Source organism: Nyctereutes procyonoides, unplaced genomic scaffold, assembly GCF_905146905.1.
Source record: "Nyctereutes procyonoides isolate TBG_1078 unplaced genomic scaffold, NYPRO_anot_genome, whole genome shotgun sequence".
In the NCBI taxonomy this organism is placed as follows: Eukaryota; Metazoa; Chordata; class Mammalia; order Carnivora; family Canidae; genus Nyctereutes; species Nyctereutes procyonoides.
The window spans coordinates 39,540,613-39,554,129 of NW_026575048.1; the positions used below are offsets into that span (position 1 = coordinate 39,540,613).

Here is a 13,517-nt window from a genome sequence, read left to right on the forward strand (position 1 = left end):
CGCGGAAAACGCCTCACCACCTGGGGCGGAAAACAGGTAAGCAACTTGCCTCGGGTCACGCGGCGAGCCACGGCAGCGCGCGGACCAGACGCCAGGCCTCGCGGGCCCCGGGCGGGATCCTCTCTCTAGCTTGGAGCTCCCGGCCTCGCCTCAGCCCGGGGCGACCATCTCCACGTAACGCCCGCTCGGGGCGGGCGCCCCGCCAGCCTCGGCCCAGAACTCCCGGGCCCTGCGTCGGGCTCAGGCCGCCGCCGCCGCGCCTCCCCGCGCGTGCGCACCGCGTCCCCGCGCCGCCTCCCGCCCCGCAGCGCCCGCTCCCGGCCGCCGGGCACGCTCCGGGGGCGGGGCGAGCCGCCGGGAGGGTCCTGCTTCGCCGAGCCGCTGGCTTCCGGGCTCAAAGGTTCTGGCTCTTCAGTGGTCGAGGCGGCCTCCGCCTTCCCCATGCCCCGCCGGGAAGGGCACTGAGGCGCGGCGGAGTCCTGGCCGCAGAACCCGCCATGTGGCTTTGGCTGCTGCTGACCGTTCCGCTGCTGCTGGTCTTCTGCAAAAGGCACCTGCTGCTGTCCGCAGGCAGAGCCCCGAACCCCTTCTCCGAGGACGTCAGGCGGCCCCCCGCGCCGCTGGTAACCGACAAGGGGGCCAGGAAGAAGGTCCTCAAGCGAGGTCAGTGGGAAGGGACCTAGGCTCCAGGGCTGCACTCGCGGGCTTGCATTCCCATCCCTGCCGGGCGAGCCACTGCCCACCTGGGCCTCAGTTTCCCCATATGTGAAGTGCTGGGAGGGCTTCCTTGCACGGGGAGGCGCCCCGCTTTATTGTCTGTTACCTGTGAGCGTCTACGCCCTGGCGACCTCGGACCATAATGGCCGCCCCACTCGCGAGGTTCCGCCCTGGGTATCCCAGGGTCATGATATAGCCAAGAACACAGCCTGCAGAAGAGACAAGAGACCTTCTCCTATTTGGTTACAGGACCTTAACTACCCTCCACCACGGTTCAGGGGCATGGAGGAGCTGCACCTTTCTTCCAATCTCCCCCCCCCCCTTTTTTTCCCCTTTCTTTCAATCTGTGTGGGAGATTGTATTTTGTCATTTAGAGATGATTTGACTGGTTATGCCTCCTCCCGAATCATGTGGTTGAACCTTGGTTCTAAAACTTTGGGAGAGCTTCAACAGGATGCCTCAGGCTCAGAGCTGCTCCTTGGTCAACTAGAGTATCTCCACTGTCAGCTTGAGGACATATTCTGGGGTTTCTCCTAAGGTTTAAAGGAAGAGTTCTGCTGCTTTAAAAAAAATTAGGGGCACCTGGGTGGTTCAGTCAGTTAAGCGTCTGCTTTGGGCTGGGGTCATGATCCTGGGATCCAGCCCCATATCCAGCTCTCTGCTCAGCGGGAGAGCGGATTCTCCCTCTTCCTTCTGCTGTTCACCCTGCTTGTGCTCTCTGGCTTGCTTTCTCTCTGTTAAAAAAAAAAAAAAAAATCTTAAAAAAATTAGATTTCCTCTTTGATCTCCAAGGTCCCTCCCACTTGTAAATTTTAGAATTCTGTGTGACACATCTTGTGACAGAGGCAGAGACAATACTGTTTTAAATGGAAAGACTGTATAGTCTGAACTTCTGAGATCAAGGTTTTAGCTTGGACTCTGTCACTAATTTACTCTATAACCAATTAGCAAGTCACTCCACGTATCCGGGGTTGGTCTAAAACTGAGATGACTAGTTTAAGTGTTTTTCAAACTAGGCTGTGGCCTATTACTAGTGGGTCCCGGCCATAATGAAATCGATTTAGTGGGTTGCATTTCAAAATGTGGTAGAATAGAAAATATCAGAGTCATCATACTCGTTCTGGCATACTCGTTCTGGCAAGTATTTGTATTGTGAAACTTCTATTTCATGTGTTTATATTATATACTTACGTATATCCTGGGTTGTGATATAAAATGTGCTTTTCTAGAAATGTCTGAAAAGTTTTCCGAGTTCCTTTGCGGCTTGAAAAACTCCACATTTCAGTTCTTCAGGAGTGATCTTTATTTATTTATTTATTAATATACTTTTTAAAATTTATTTACTCATGAGAGAGACAGAGACACAGGCAGAGGAAGGAGCAGGCTCCATGCAGGGAGCCCGACGTGGGACTCGATCCTGGGTCTCCAGGATCACGCCCTGGGCTGAAGGCGGCGCTAAACCACTGAGCCACCCGGGCCGTCAGGAGTGATTTTTTTTTTTTTTTTTTTTTTTTTTTTTTTTTAGGAGTGATCTTTAAAGAACAAATGTGTTGGAAATGCCCTTGTAGCGCCATGTGCTGTCCAGGTTTATCTTGCTTAGGTGCTGGATCCTTAGTTCTTCCTCTAGACTTCCCAGATATGAAGGGGTGGTGCTATGATTTCTCATCTCTGTTCTGCTCAAGCCTCTGCTTCAGGGTTTTGAAGAACCATCATAGGACCAGGTTGATCCCCTGGTGCCAACAGAACCTGTAATTTCCAAAGAGAACAACCTTGTGAATGGACAGTTCCATGAGCCGGCAGCCTCCCCACAACACTGTCTTCCGTCCTTCATCTCCTTGGTTTCTTTCTTTCCTAGCTCTCCATTTGCACTTAAGTTTCTCATCTCGTATTATTGTCAGCTTTCTGGCTAGTGGTTTGCCGATGACTGCTTTCTTTGATAGTAGGGTAAACATCCCCAGGTTCATATTGGTTTGAGTAAATCAATCCAGAGTAAATCATATCACTGTCTTTAGTCTTTCTGGCTGGTCCTGAGTATTTTCCAGGCTAATTGTTTGAGTTAGTTGCTCCATGCCAAACTCTATAGAGTTTTCTTGCAGTGTATGAGCTAGTGGAGTCTTCCTTGGTTTCCATCTCTTTGCTCTCTTGCTGCCCTTGCTTGAGAAGCTCACGTTCTGTTTTTTTCCCTCTGGGGTAGCTTTCTCAGCCAGCCGAGTGCCAGAGAAGCTGGATGCAGTGGTGATTGGCAGTGGCTTCGGGGGCCTGGCTGCAGCTGCGATTCTGGCCAAAGCTGGCAAGCGAGTTCTGGTGCTTGAACAACATACCAAGGCAGGAGGTTGCTGTCATACTTTCGGACAGAATGGCCTTGAATTTGATACAGGTAAGGTTTATGTGGGAAGGGGTTGGGAGCATGGCTGTATCTTCAGGAGGCTTGGGGTAGCCATTGTGGGATGATATTGGACATTTCTATTGTTTCGGAGGTACCACTTTCTTTGACAGCTAGAAGCACTGGGAACCAAATTGGACAAAGATGTGATAGTTTCTGTTGCGACTCCTCCCCACAGAAAGGGTTGGTAGCCTCCTCTAGTCATGGATTCAGCCCTGCAGGACTACCACTTTCACCTTGGTTCCTTATCTACCTTTCCAGGGGTCAGTCCCCTTATCCCTATGACACCTTGTTTTTCTGTCTCCCAATAGGAATCCATTATGTTGGGTCCATGCAAGAGGGCAACATTGGCCGTTTTGCCTTGGACCAGATCACTGAGGGGCAGCTGGACTGGGCTGCCTTGTCCTCTCCCTTTGACATCATGGTACTATTAAGTCCCAATGGCCGAAAGGAGTTCCCCATGTACAGTGGGAAGAAAGCTTACATCCAGGGCCTCAAGGAGAAGTTTCCCCAAGAAGAAGCTGCCATTGACAAATATGTAAAGCTGGTTAAGGTAACCGGGACATGCTGAGGACCCCCTGTTTATCCCTCACAAGGCTGACCTTCTTCATTAGTGGAGTGACTGGTGGGTGAGGCAGGAGAGGAGGAACAGTGAAGTCTGCCCTGAGTTCAACCCCTACCCTTAGTTGGCTTCTGTGGCCAGCTAGGCCCTGTCTTTGGAGCCTGGACCCGGCGGCTGCCACTCTCACTCTGGCCTCTGGGGGGCACTCAGTTCTCCTTTTTGATAAGGCTGCCTTCTATGTATGTGGTTAGATCACACCCTTTTTTAACTTCTTCTAAGATCAGATGTGATTTTTCAAAAAGAATTTGAGCAGGAAAACGAAGAGCAGAAAATGACTCATCTGAATGTGGAATTCAGGAACAATTCACAGAGTACAGATTTTTAAACATCCAAGTTCAGCCAGGGCTAAGTAGTCCTGGGCAGTGGTGCTGGGCCCCGGTGCTGGGCTGGTGTAGGTTATAGAATGGGGATTCTGTTACAGGGGTTCTAGAGATGGGACCGGTTCTCACTGCTCATTTTTTTCCCTCAGGTGGTGTCCTGTGGAGTCATCCATGCCATCTTGTTGAAGATGCTCCCGTTGCGCATAGCTCAGCTCCTTGGCAAGTGTGGGCTGCTCACTCGGTTCTCTCCGTTCCTTCGTGCATCCACCCAGAGCCTGGCTGAGGTCTTGCAGCAGCTGCCAGCCTCCCTGGAGCTCCAGGCGGTGCTCAGCTACATCTTCCCCACTTATGGTGGGTACTGGCCTTGGGTCCTAGGCAGCCCCTGGAGGAGGCACAGCTCTCTTGGCTCTCAATCTTTCTTCTTGAACCTGCTTGACTGACTGAAATGGAGCAGGATATACCCAAGGCCCTCTGGAGCTTATGGATGAGAAGTCTTTCCAACCTACTGCCGGACTCCCTGGTAAAAATTTCCTTCATCCATGTCCTGGATGGCTTTCCTTTTCAACCAACAATGTCCTCCCTCATCTTGGCAGCATGGAACTTTGCAGGGAGGACATTCCCCCTGGCTCCAGGATCTGTAAGGTACCCTATGTTTGGATAGAAACAGGCCTCTGGCTGCCCTAAGCCCTGGGGCTCATTTGGGTCCGAGAGATGGGTAGACTTAGGCTGCGGGCTTTTTGGCAGGAATGTGTGTTTCTTTCTAAATGGTGCTGCCTCCTGCCTTTGTCTCATCACCCCTTCCTTCCTTCTGTAGGTGTGACTCCCAGCCACAGTGCCTTTTCCATGCATGCTCTGGTGGTTGACCACTACATAGAAGGGGCCTTTTATCCTCGAGGGGGTGCCAGTGAAATTGCTTTCCACACCATCCCTGTGATTCAGCGGGCCGGGGGCGAGGTCCTGACAGGTGCCACTGTGAGGAGTATCTTACTAGACTCAGCTGGGAAAGCTTGTGGTGAGAGCCCTGCATCATACTTCATGGTCCCTGGGCTGGCATGGGACAGAACTGGGGTATGGAGAGAAACAAGCACGAGGTGGGAGAAGAACAGTCCTCACTAGGAGTTCAAGGCCGAAACTACCCAGAGCAGGGGCTCTGGGAGAGGGATGAATCTGGAGGTAGAAAGGATGCAGGAAGGATAGAAGATTGCCCCAAAGAACAGTATATAATCATTTAGTCACTAGGTAAAAATAGTTATCCAGTAATCCATGACTTCCTTGAATATAGGGGCTGTGTCTCTGTAATCGTTATGTCTGTAGATCCTAGCACATAATGGAGACTCAATATGTGTTTGTTCAGTGATGGATGGAATGAATAAGTACCCTGGGCACTCAAGGGCAGTGTAGGCCAGCAAGATGTTCTGCCCTCAATCTCTAAATGGCAGGTGGAGCCAAGAATCTCATTATCCTGGCTCAGGTCTTTTTTTTTTTTTTTTTTTAAAGATTTTATTTATTCATTCATGAGAGACACACACACACTCAAAGAGAGAGAGAGACAGAGAGAGAGAATGAGAGAGAGAGAGGCAGAGACACAGGCAGAGAGAGAAGCAGGTTCCATGCAGGGAGCCTGATGTGGGACTCGATCTCGGGACTTCAGGATCATGCCCTGGGCCAAAGACAGGTGCTCAACTCCTGAGCCACCCAGGCGCCCCTGGCTCAGGTCTTTATTGCTACCTCACAGTCAAAATCTACTGTGGATGAATGCTGTGAGGAGAGGGTGTATGAAGGGAAGGACTCCAGTAGAAAGAATGGACAGGCCATCCATGACTAGAGACAGGCCGGAGAGGACAGGAGTGATGTGACAGTGAACTCACCAGAGGAATCTTGCAAGGAGAAGGATGTGAAGGGATGGTCCAGAATACAAAAAAACTAAGGGAGAAAAGGCCAGCAGCGATCTCTGAGAATGCATTTGTAGAAGAGACCAGGAAGTTGGCAGGTGATAAGGGAAAGGGGGCTGTCAGTTGTGGGAGATTTTCTCTGATGTCCAGAGCAAGTTCTCCTTCAGGCCAGAAGAGGTCCATGAGGCAAGGTGGATTAATCAGTTTAATTAGTTCAGAATATTACTTGTATTTTTCAGGTGCTAGGTGATAAAAGATGGAGATAAAAACATAAGATGGCTACAAAGAAAATCTGCAACTCAAGAAGTTTCTAGCCTCATAGGGAGGATCACTGAGATATAAAGTGTTAGGTAGAGACATATAAAGGGTGAGAAGCTAGCCCAAGGTTTTGGGCTGTTACTACAGGCAAAGGGAACAATATATAAAGGTATAGCTGTATGAAAGAACTGAGTATTTTTAGACATCCAGAAGTAGTAGTTTGAACCCTAAGAAACTGCCTTTTTTAAAAAAAGTAGGCTCCAAGCCTGGCGTGGAATGCCCAACGTGGGGCTCAAACTCACAACCCTGATATCAAGATCTGAGCTGAAATCAAGAGTCATATGCTTAACCAGCTGAGCCACCCAGGTGCCCCAGAAACTGCTGTTTTTATAGATCAAAATGGTTAAATAGCAGCTGTTTCATATGGTGCCACCTAATCGTTTAGTGAGTGTGGCTGGAGATGGGGCTGGAGACCTAGAAGGGCCCAGACCTTAGAAGGCTGGTATAAGACTTTGGAGTTTATCTTACAGAGGTTGTGGTGTCATCAGAGGCTTTCAGAGTGTTTTGGAAATGGAAATATGGCATCAGGGAAAAAGGTCCTGAGATTCCAGTGAAAGGGCTTCTGCCCAGGAGCTTTGTCAGTGTTAGTATGGAGGTTGTCAGGTTAGGCTAAAGGGCACCCACATGGGATGAGGAGAGAGCCAGGGAAGGAAAGTATAGAAGTGACTTGGGATAAGTGGAGAGTGCTCAAAGATGTCACACTCGCTTTGCAGTTTTGCCTGGAGCCTGCCTGCTTGGCCCTAGGTGGGCTGAATGCCCAGGTCTGAGAAAATGCAGCATAGGTGGGGAGAGATCTGTGCAAACTCTGGGCCTTTCTCTTCCTCCTGGAGTGCCCAGAACCTCAGCCAAGCTCTTGTGCCTGCAGGTGTCACTGTGAAGAAGAATCAGGAGCTGGTGAATATCTATTGCCCTATTGTGATCTCCAGTGCAGGACTCTTCAATACCTATAACTACCTGCTGCCAGAGAATGCCCGCTGTCTGCCAGGTAAAAGATTGGGCTGTGTTGCTCTTCCAAGCTCCCAACAGTGCCCCTCTGGGACTAGCCTGCCCAGCCAGGCTGGTGCTCTTGCTCTTCTTGACTGTTCTGTGACTGTCTCTAAGAGAGCAGATGAGCACGAGCATGCTGTATCCAGCATCTATCTGTTCCCAGCGAGGCCTCTGTGTTTGGGGCTTGAGAAGCATCCTCAGTCTTGTATCACCCCCAGAGACCCCTTGGTCCTTATGTCTCATTCCATTCTTGGCTTATTTACTCTCTTTCCCCCCATAACTTCACCCACTTTGCCCTCTGGCTTTCAAGTCTCCGTTCTAGGGTGCCTGATTGCAGTTTCCTCAGATGATTCTTAAATCATCTCTCTAATAGTTTTTGATGGTGGGTAGCATCCTAAAGGAATATTTCTTGGGTTTTCACTAAGTTTGTGGTATGAATCTTACTTTTTTCCTTAATTTCCCACTTACTTTGAGTGGGAAAGCCTGGTCTGACATTATCAGTAAGGGAAGCTAAGGCTGACATGGAGAAGAAAGTCTTGCTATAATTGTTGGATCTCAAATAAAGGGAACCAGTTCCTTATTGGGGCTGAGGCTACAGGAGTACCCTTCTGGCTTTCTTCTGTCCCCTGAGTTCTGGGATTCTGCTTGAAATCTGACAGGAATAACACTCAATGCAGTCATCTCTTCTGATAGGCTGTGTCAAAAATATAGAAGCCTGATTTTTGTGGTGAGGGGGCAGTAGGCATATCTGTAGGCGAGCCCTTCCTTGGTGAAATCTTTGTGGGAGGCTTTACCTTTGTCATTGCACATGATCCTCATTGCCACCTAGGAGAGAGGTGTCATCATCCTAATGTTTATGCAGGAGGTGAAGTGAAGTGACTTCCCAAGGCCACCCAGGCAAAAGTAACAAAGCTAAGGTGAAAACATTGGTGTGTTTGACTTGAAAGCCTGGGTTCTTGGCCCCTTCTGGACTAAGGAACGTGGAGCTCCCAGAGAAAAGTCCTCACTAAAAGGGGGAGAAGAGCTGGCCAGCCTACATAGAACAGAGTAGCTGAGCCAGAGTCAAGTAAGAGGTTAGCACTTTGGAATGGACTTTAGGTTATCATGTAACTAGAAGCTTCTGGTATGATCTGAGGACAGGCCAGCTGGCTGGGAGGGGACTCATAGTCCAGGAGGGTGAGAAGGTTCTAGATAACAGCCTCTGGCTAGAGTGGGAGGTGGAGAGTGAGGAACAGCTCAGGATATGGCTGGGGTGGAGCCCAGAGAGCCATGGGAGGGAGCTCTCCAACTCTAGAGGGTGGGCCTGTGGCTGCTCAGGGAAGAGATGCTGGGGAAGGTGGGCAGCAGAGTGGGTTCCGTAGGGAAGTGACGTCCCGGGTTTCCTCGCTGGGGAGAGGGTGGGTGGCAGTTGCGATGGTCTCTAGGGTATGAAATGCATATGACCAAAACCAGCCTTCTCATCGTTTTGCCTTACTTAGCTGGGCCTGAGCCGACATCCGCTGCCAGCTAAGGTCTCCCATCCCTCACACTGTGTGAGCTGAGTGGGGTGAGGCAGATTGGCCAGTGACAGGGCAGCTGGGCAGGACTGTACGACTGATAGACTTTGCCTTTGGTACTCCCTGCCTCCCTATCTCCTCAGACCTCTGAACCCTGGCCCTGTCCTCTAATGGGTCCTGGTACCCTCCCCCGCTCTGTGCCTCCTTCCCCTGGCAGCCATGTTACCCTGCTTTCTGATCCAGTTAGTTACAAAGTTTACCGCTTTTATGTATCTTATCTAATGGCAGCAGCCCTGTGTGGCTGAAAAACCAATTGCCCCACTTGGGTGGGGAGTTGGATGCTGCTTCCGTGAATCCCACTTTGAGAACATTTCAGGCAGTGGCAGTGATGAGGCAGGCTTAACCAAGGAGACCCCAGGTGCTGAGACCCCTTTGTTTCCAGCTGCTTTGGGGGTGGAGTTTTCATGGGTCTGTCTCTTTCTTGGAGACAAATGAGAACCAGGTATCTGGTGGCCTCTGGGGTAGGCAGTGCCTGTTGGCATCAAGCGTGGAGGTGGGGTGGTCAGGCAGAGGGAGCCTGTGTGAATGGGAGCACTTTTCTTAATTCCACAGCTGAGCCTCGAGGAGTCTCCTGGGGATGGTCTGAAGTGGAAGTGTTTGAGTGGGGAAGACTGGGCTGACAGTATCAGTAAGGGATGCTAAGGCTAGCATGGAGAAAAAGCGCCTTGAAATATCATTGTGTGCCTTATTTGGGACCCAAGGTTTTAATTTTCTGCTAGGTGTGCGGTTCCTGTAGCACATCCTTCTATTGGAGAAAAAGGGGAAGGAGGGGCTAGGTGCTATTCTAAGGGCCTCTAAAGCCCTAGAGGGTTCACTCCAGGGCCTCCCCCCTTCATCTTCTCCATGACCACCCCCACCCCAGCTGGAGAGGGGGAGCAGGCAGTGAGATTAACCCTGGAGGCTGGGATGTAGGCCACGAGATGCTCTTGCAGCTCCAGGGCAGCACCCCTCCTTCCCTCATAAGTATGCTCCACAGCCGGCTGCTCCCCACCCCACCCATTCCAAGTGTGCTCCACAGCCACTCACCTGTGGATCTTCCACTTCCAGTCCTAGTGCAACCTCGTTTTACTCCCAGAAGTTGCCTGTTTTGCAGGATAAATTCTGTGGTTACCCTATATGTAGCACTTTCTTTGTAGCCTCTATGAGGAAAGCCAACTTTTCAGGAAAGGTTCTTTTCTGGTAGACAGGCATGATAGCTGATCCCTTTAGCGTCCCCAAGGCCTATAGAGGATTATGCACATTTTAGGTCCTCAACAAATACTTATTAAACAAATGAGACAGAGCAGCCAGTGGCCCAGTCACCCTTCAGGCAGGTAATGGTCCTGGGAATGAGAACGAAGGATAAGACTTTGTAGAAGCCACTTCCAGATTGGTCTGGGGTCATTTGTTGAGAGGTGGGGAAGCACCTCTCAGGTGCCGCTTAGGACCAGGGGACATCAGATGGCTCTCAGAGAGGCTGTCCCCTTCCTCCATACTGTTCTTCTTCCTCCTCCCCTACCTGAATCCTAAAGTGCCAGTAATGCTGTGTGCATTTATTCATCCGCATCACTTACCATTTTGAGGTCTTGTACTCACATTAGGAATTATGCATATTTATTCATTAGATGGCTTGTATTAAATGTAACACAGAAATCAGGCTTATAGCAAACTACTGTTCATATGCGTGGTATGTATGGTGGGGAGAGCCCAGGAATCCGCTCCTAACTTAAAGCCATCAGGGGAAGAGGGGAGGCAGCGACCCTGAGACTGTCCTGCAGAACAGCCAGCTTAGGGAAGCTGGGCCTCCCTGGGTTCTAAGGGTGCTTAGAGCAGACGTGGGAGGAGACAGAAGAGTAGGGTACCTGAGGTGTTCTTCTCAGGCAGGAGACCAAAGAGCAGACCCCGGCCAAGTCAGTGTTGTAGCAGTTGTAAAAATGGCCCCGGGTGCTAGGCTGGCCACCGAGGGTAAGGCTGCACATAAAGTGAGCAGGCGTCAGCAAGTTCTGGGAGTGGCCACCTCAGCCACAGTTCACGCAGCCCTGACACTTTGGCAGGTGTGAAGCAGCAGCTGGAGATGGTGCGGCCTGGCATGGGGGCCTTCTCCATTTTTATCGGCCTACGAGGTACCAAGGAGGACTTGGGTCTGCAGTCCACCAACTACTTTGTCTGCTTTGACACAGACCTCGACAAGGCGTAAGGCGTGTGTGCATATAGAGGGAGGAGGGGTCAGCAGTAGGGCTCTTGCTTCCTCCCTTGACGCTGGAGCCTCAGCAGCAGGATATGAAATAGGCCTTGGCTTCATCCCTCTGGGGGAGGGAGTGCTCCCTGGGGGTAACCTATCCTCGGGGCAGTGCCAGGGAGTGAGGCATGGGGATGGACAGCCATGCTTATCACCCCCAGGATGGAGCACTATCTGTTGATGCCCAGGGAAAAGGCTGCAGCACACATGCCCATCCTCTTTATTGCTTCTTCATCAGCCAAAGATCCCACTTGGGAGGACCGGTTCCCAGGTGAGGCTTTCGGTCCTGGAGGTGGGGGCTGGAGCAGGGACGGGGCCTGGCAGTAGTAAACTTGGCTCTGTGTCCCCAGACCGGTCCACAATGACTGTGCTGGTGCCCACCTGTTATGAGTGGTTTGAAGAGTGGCAGGAAGAAGCAAAAGGAAAGCGGAGCAGCGACTATGAGACCCTCAAACACTCCTTTGTTGAAGCCTCTCTGTCGGTCATCATGAGATTGTTCCCACAGCTGGAGGGCAAGGTAGGAGGGCAGACTATGTGATAGTGGCAACAAACCTTTTGGTGACATTTCTTTTTCTTTGGGGGAAGGAAATAAAGCCCTGAGATACCTCTGCTCCATGGAAGGGCAGGGAACCCATGCAGACAGGCAGTTTGGTCAGGGAGATCAGAAAAGGGAGGAGAGGAGGATCTCACAAGGCCCCACTCCCACCCTTTGGCTGCCTTTTTGTCTTCTCAGGTGGACAGTGTGATCGGAGGGTCCCCGCTGACCTACCAGTTTTATCTGGCTGCTCCCCGGGGTGCCTGCTATGGGGCAGACCATGACCTGGACCGTCTACATCCTCATGTGATAGCCTCCCTGCGGGCCCAAAGCCCCATTCCCAACCTCTACCTGACAGGTACACTGACTGCCTCATTTCTCCAGGGCCTGAGACCCTAGGGTTCCCTGTCACACAAAGTACTCTGTTCTGGCCTCAGGTCTGTCCCCTGCAGTCTTCCAAACAGGGATGGGCTGCCCCAGCAGGCTATGGACCCCGGTCCTGATCTAAAGTCATCTTGGTCTAATGAACATGAGAGCCCTTGTTGCCTACCCCCTCTTTGGGAAGATGCTCATAGGGCCCTGTTGTTGTCTCCTAGGCCAGGATATCTTCACCTGTGGGTTGATGGGGGCCTTGCAAGGGGCCCTGCTATGCAGCAGTGCCATCCTGAAGCGGAACTTGTACTTAGACCTTAAGAAGCTCGACTCAAGGATCCAGGCACAGAAGAAGAAAAAATAGTTCAGTAAGCAACGAATCTGAGGACTCTGGCTAACACTATGGCACAACCCTTGACATAGCCGTAATGTCTTTCTGTACTGGTTCCTTCCTCACATAAAGCACTCTAATTTGTTTTTGATTTCTGAATAGAGATCTGACATACAGGTCACAGTTCTCAAGCTGCAGTTCTTCCAGCTGGGCAGGTGATGAGCTCCCATACCTCTCTAATGTGCTATCTGTACTAAAAGGCCTGGTGTGGGCCAGTGACTTGGGCAGCCTGTCTTGTCAAGCAATGCTTTGCATACCACACTTCCATACCTCACAACTCTTAAGTAGTCAGAAGTCAAGTGTTCTTTGGTCATATGGACCGAGCCCTCAAAAGTGTTGGCCAGCTGAAGCAACTTGATCCAGTTGTCCCGAGGCTCCTCCTCTTCTATTCTATGTGCTGTGCTGCAGGAGTTCCACACTACTGAGGATAAGAGGTACCTAAAGAGATTTTTATCAAAACCTGGGCATGGTTTTGGTTGCAGTTCCATAGGTTCAGAGGCCCCCTGATCCCATTTTTGCTGGTTCCAATGGCTCTTTCAGAGGGTGGGGAAATGCCTAGGACAGGTTCACTCTGGTTGTGGACGTGGGGATAAAGACATTACTTAGCAGGGTGTATGTTAGAATATCCAGTTCTTATACAGCCAAGCCCTCAGTTTGTCTTCCTTATTTTCAAGTTGACAACAGGTCTTCATTGGGCCAACACCAAGGTACCCTCGTGCAGCTCACTACCTGAGCCTCAAGGTTTATCTTCCAAAAATCAACAGCAAAGGGTGACGTTAGTAGTTAGGGCACAGGACTGGAAAGTGGACTCCACTGGGGTTGAAGCAGGCTGGAAGAGCAGTCCAGGTCATGGGTATAGCAGATGACAATCACAGAGGTAACTGGAAGACAAGCCATCTACATGCTAGACATAGAACATGGCTACCTGGTAGGGAGGAATGGGGCTGGAAATCAGACAGGATCAGAATGTAGAAAGCTACAGAATGTGTGCAAGGGCCAGGGACAGTGTTCCTGGTTATTGATACATGCAAGGGGATTAGATGGGAAGGTGAACAAAGGCTGAAAAAAAAAGTGGCCTTTCACTTCTATTAGGCCTTATTTCTATCAGTTTTATTACCATTTTAATAAATTTAATGATATTAGAGCTTTAATATTTGAAATTTATTTTGGTTTCTGTGCAATGATACAAAACTACATTGAAATGGC

The 13,517-nt window shown here is 50.6% G+C and overlaps 1 protein-coding gene across 2 annotated transcripts; it reads left to right on the forward strand.

Moving 5' to 3' along the window:
* Nucleotides 1-334: 334 nt before the first annotated feature.
* RETSAT (retinol saturase) lies at nt 335-12,396 on the forward strand. 2 transcript variants are annotated; one of them, XM_055327010.1, is made up of 11 exons: nt 335-663; nt 2,912-3,094; nt 3,412-3,653; nt 4,192-4,393; nt 4,857-5,054; nt 7,118-7,237; nt 10,829-10,967; nt 11,175-11,284; nt 11,364-11,530; nt 11,747-11,906; nt 12,145-12,396. In XM_055327010.1, the coding sequence occupies exons 1-11, from the start codon at nt 498-500 to the stop codon at nt 12,282-12,284; spliced, it is 1,827 nt and encodes a 608-aa protein (XP_055182985.1). In that variant the 5' UTR covers nt 335-497; the 3' UTR covers nt 12,285-12,396. The 2 variants fall into 2 exon arrangements, with proteins under 2 accessions (XP_055182985.1, XP_055182986.1); XM_055327011.1 differs by lacking the exon at nt 4,857-5,054.
* Nucleotides 12,397-13,517: the final 1,121 nt, after the last annotated feature.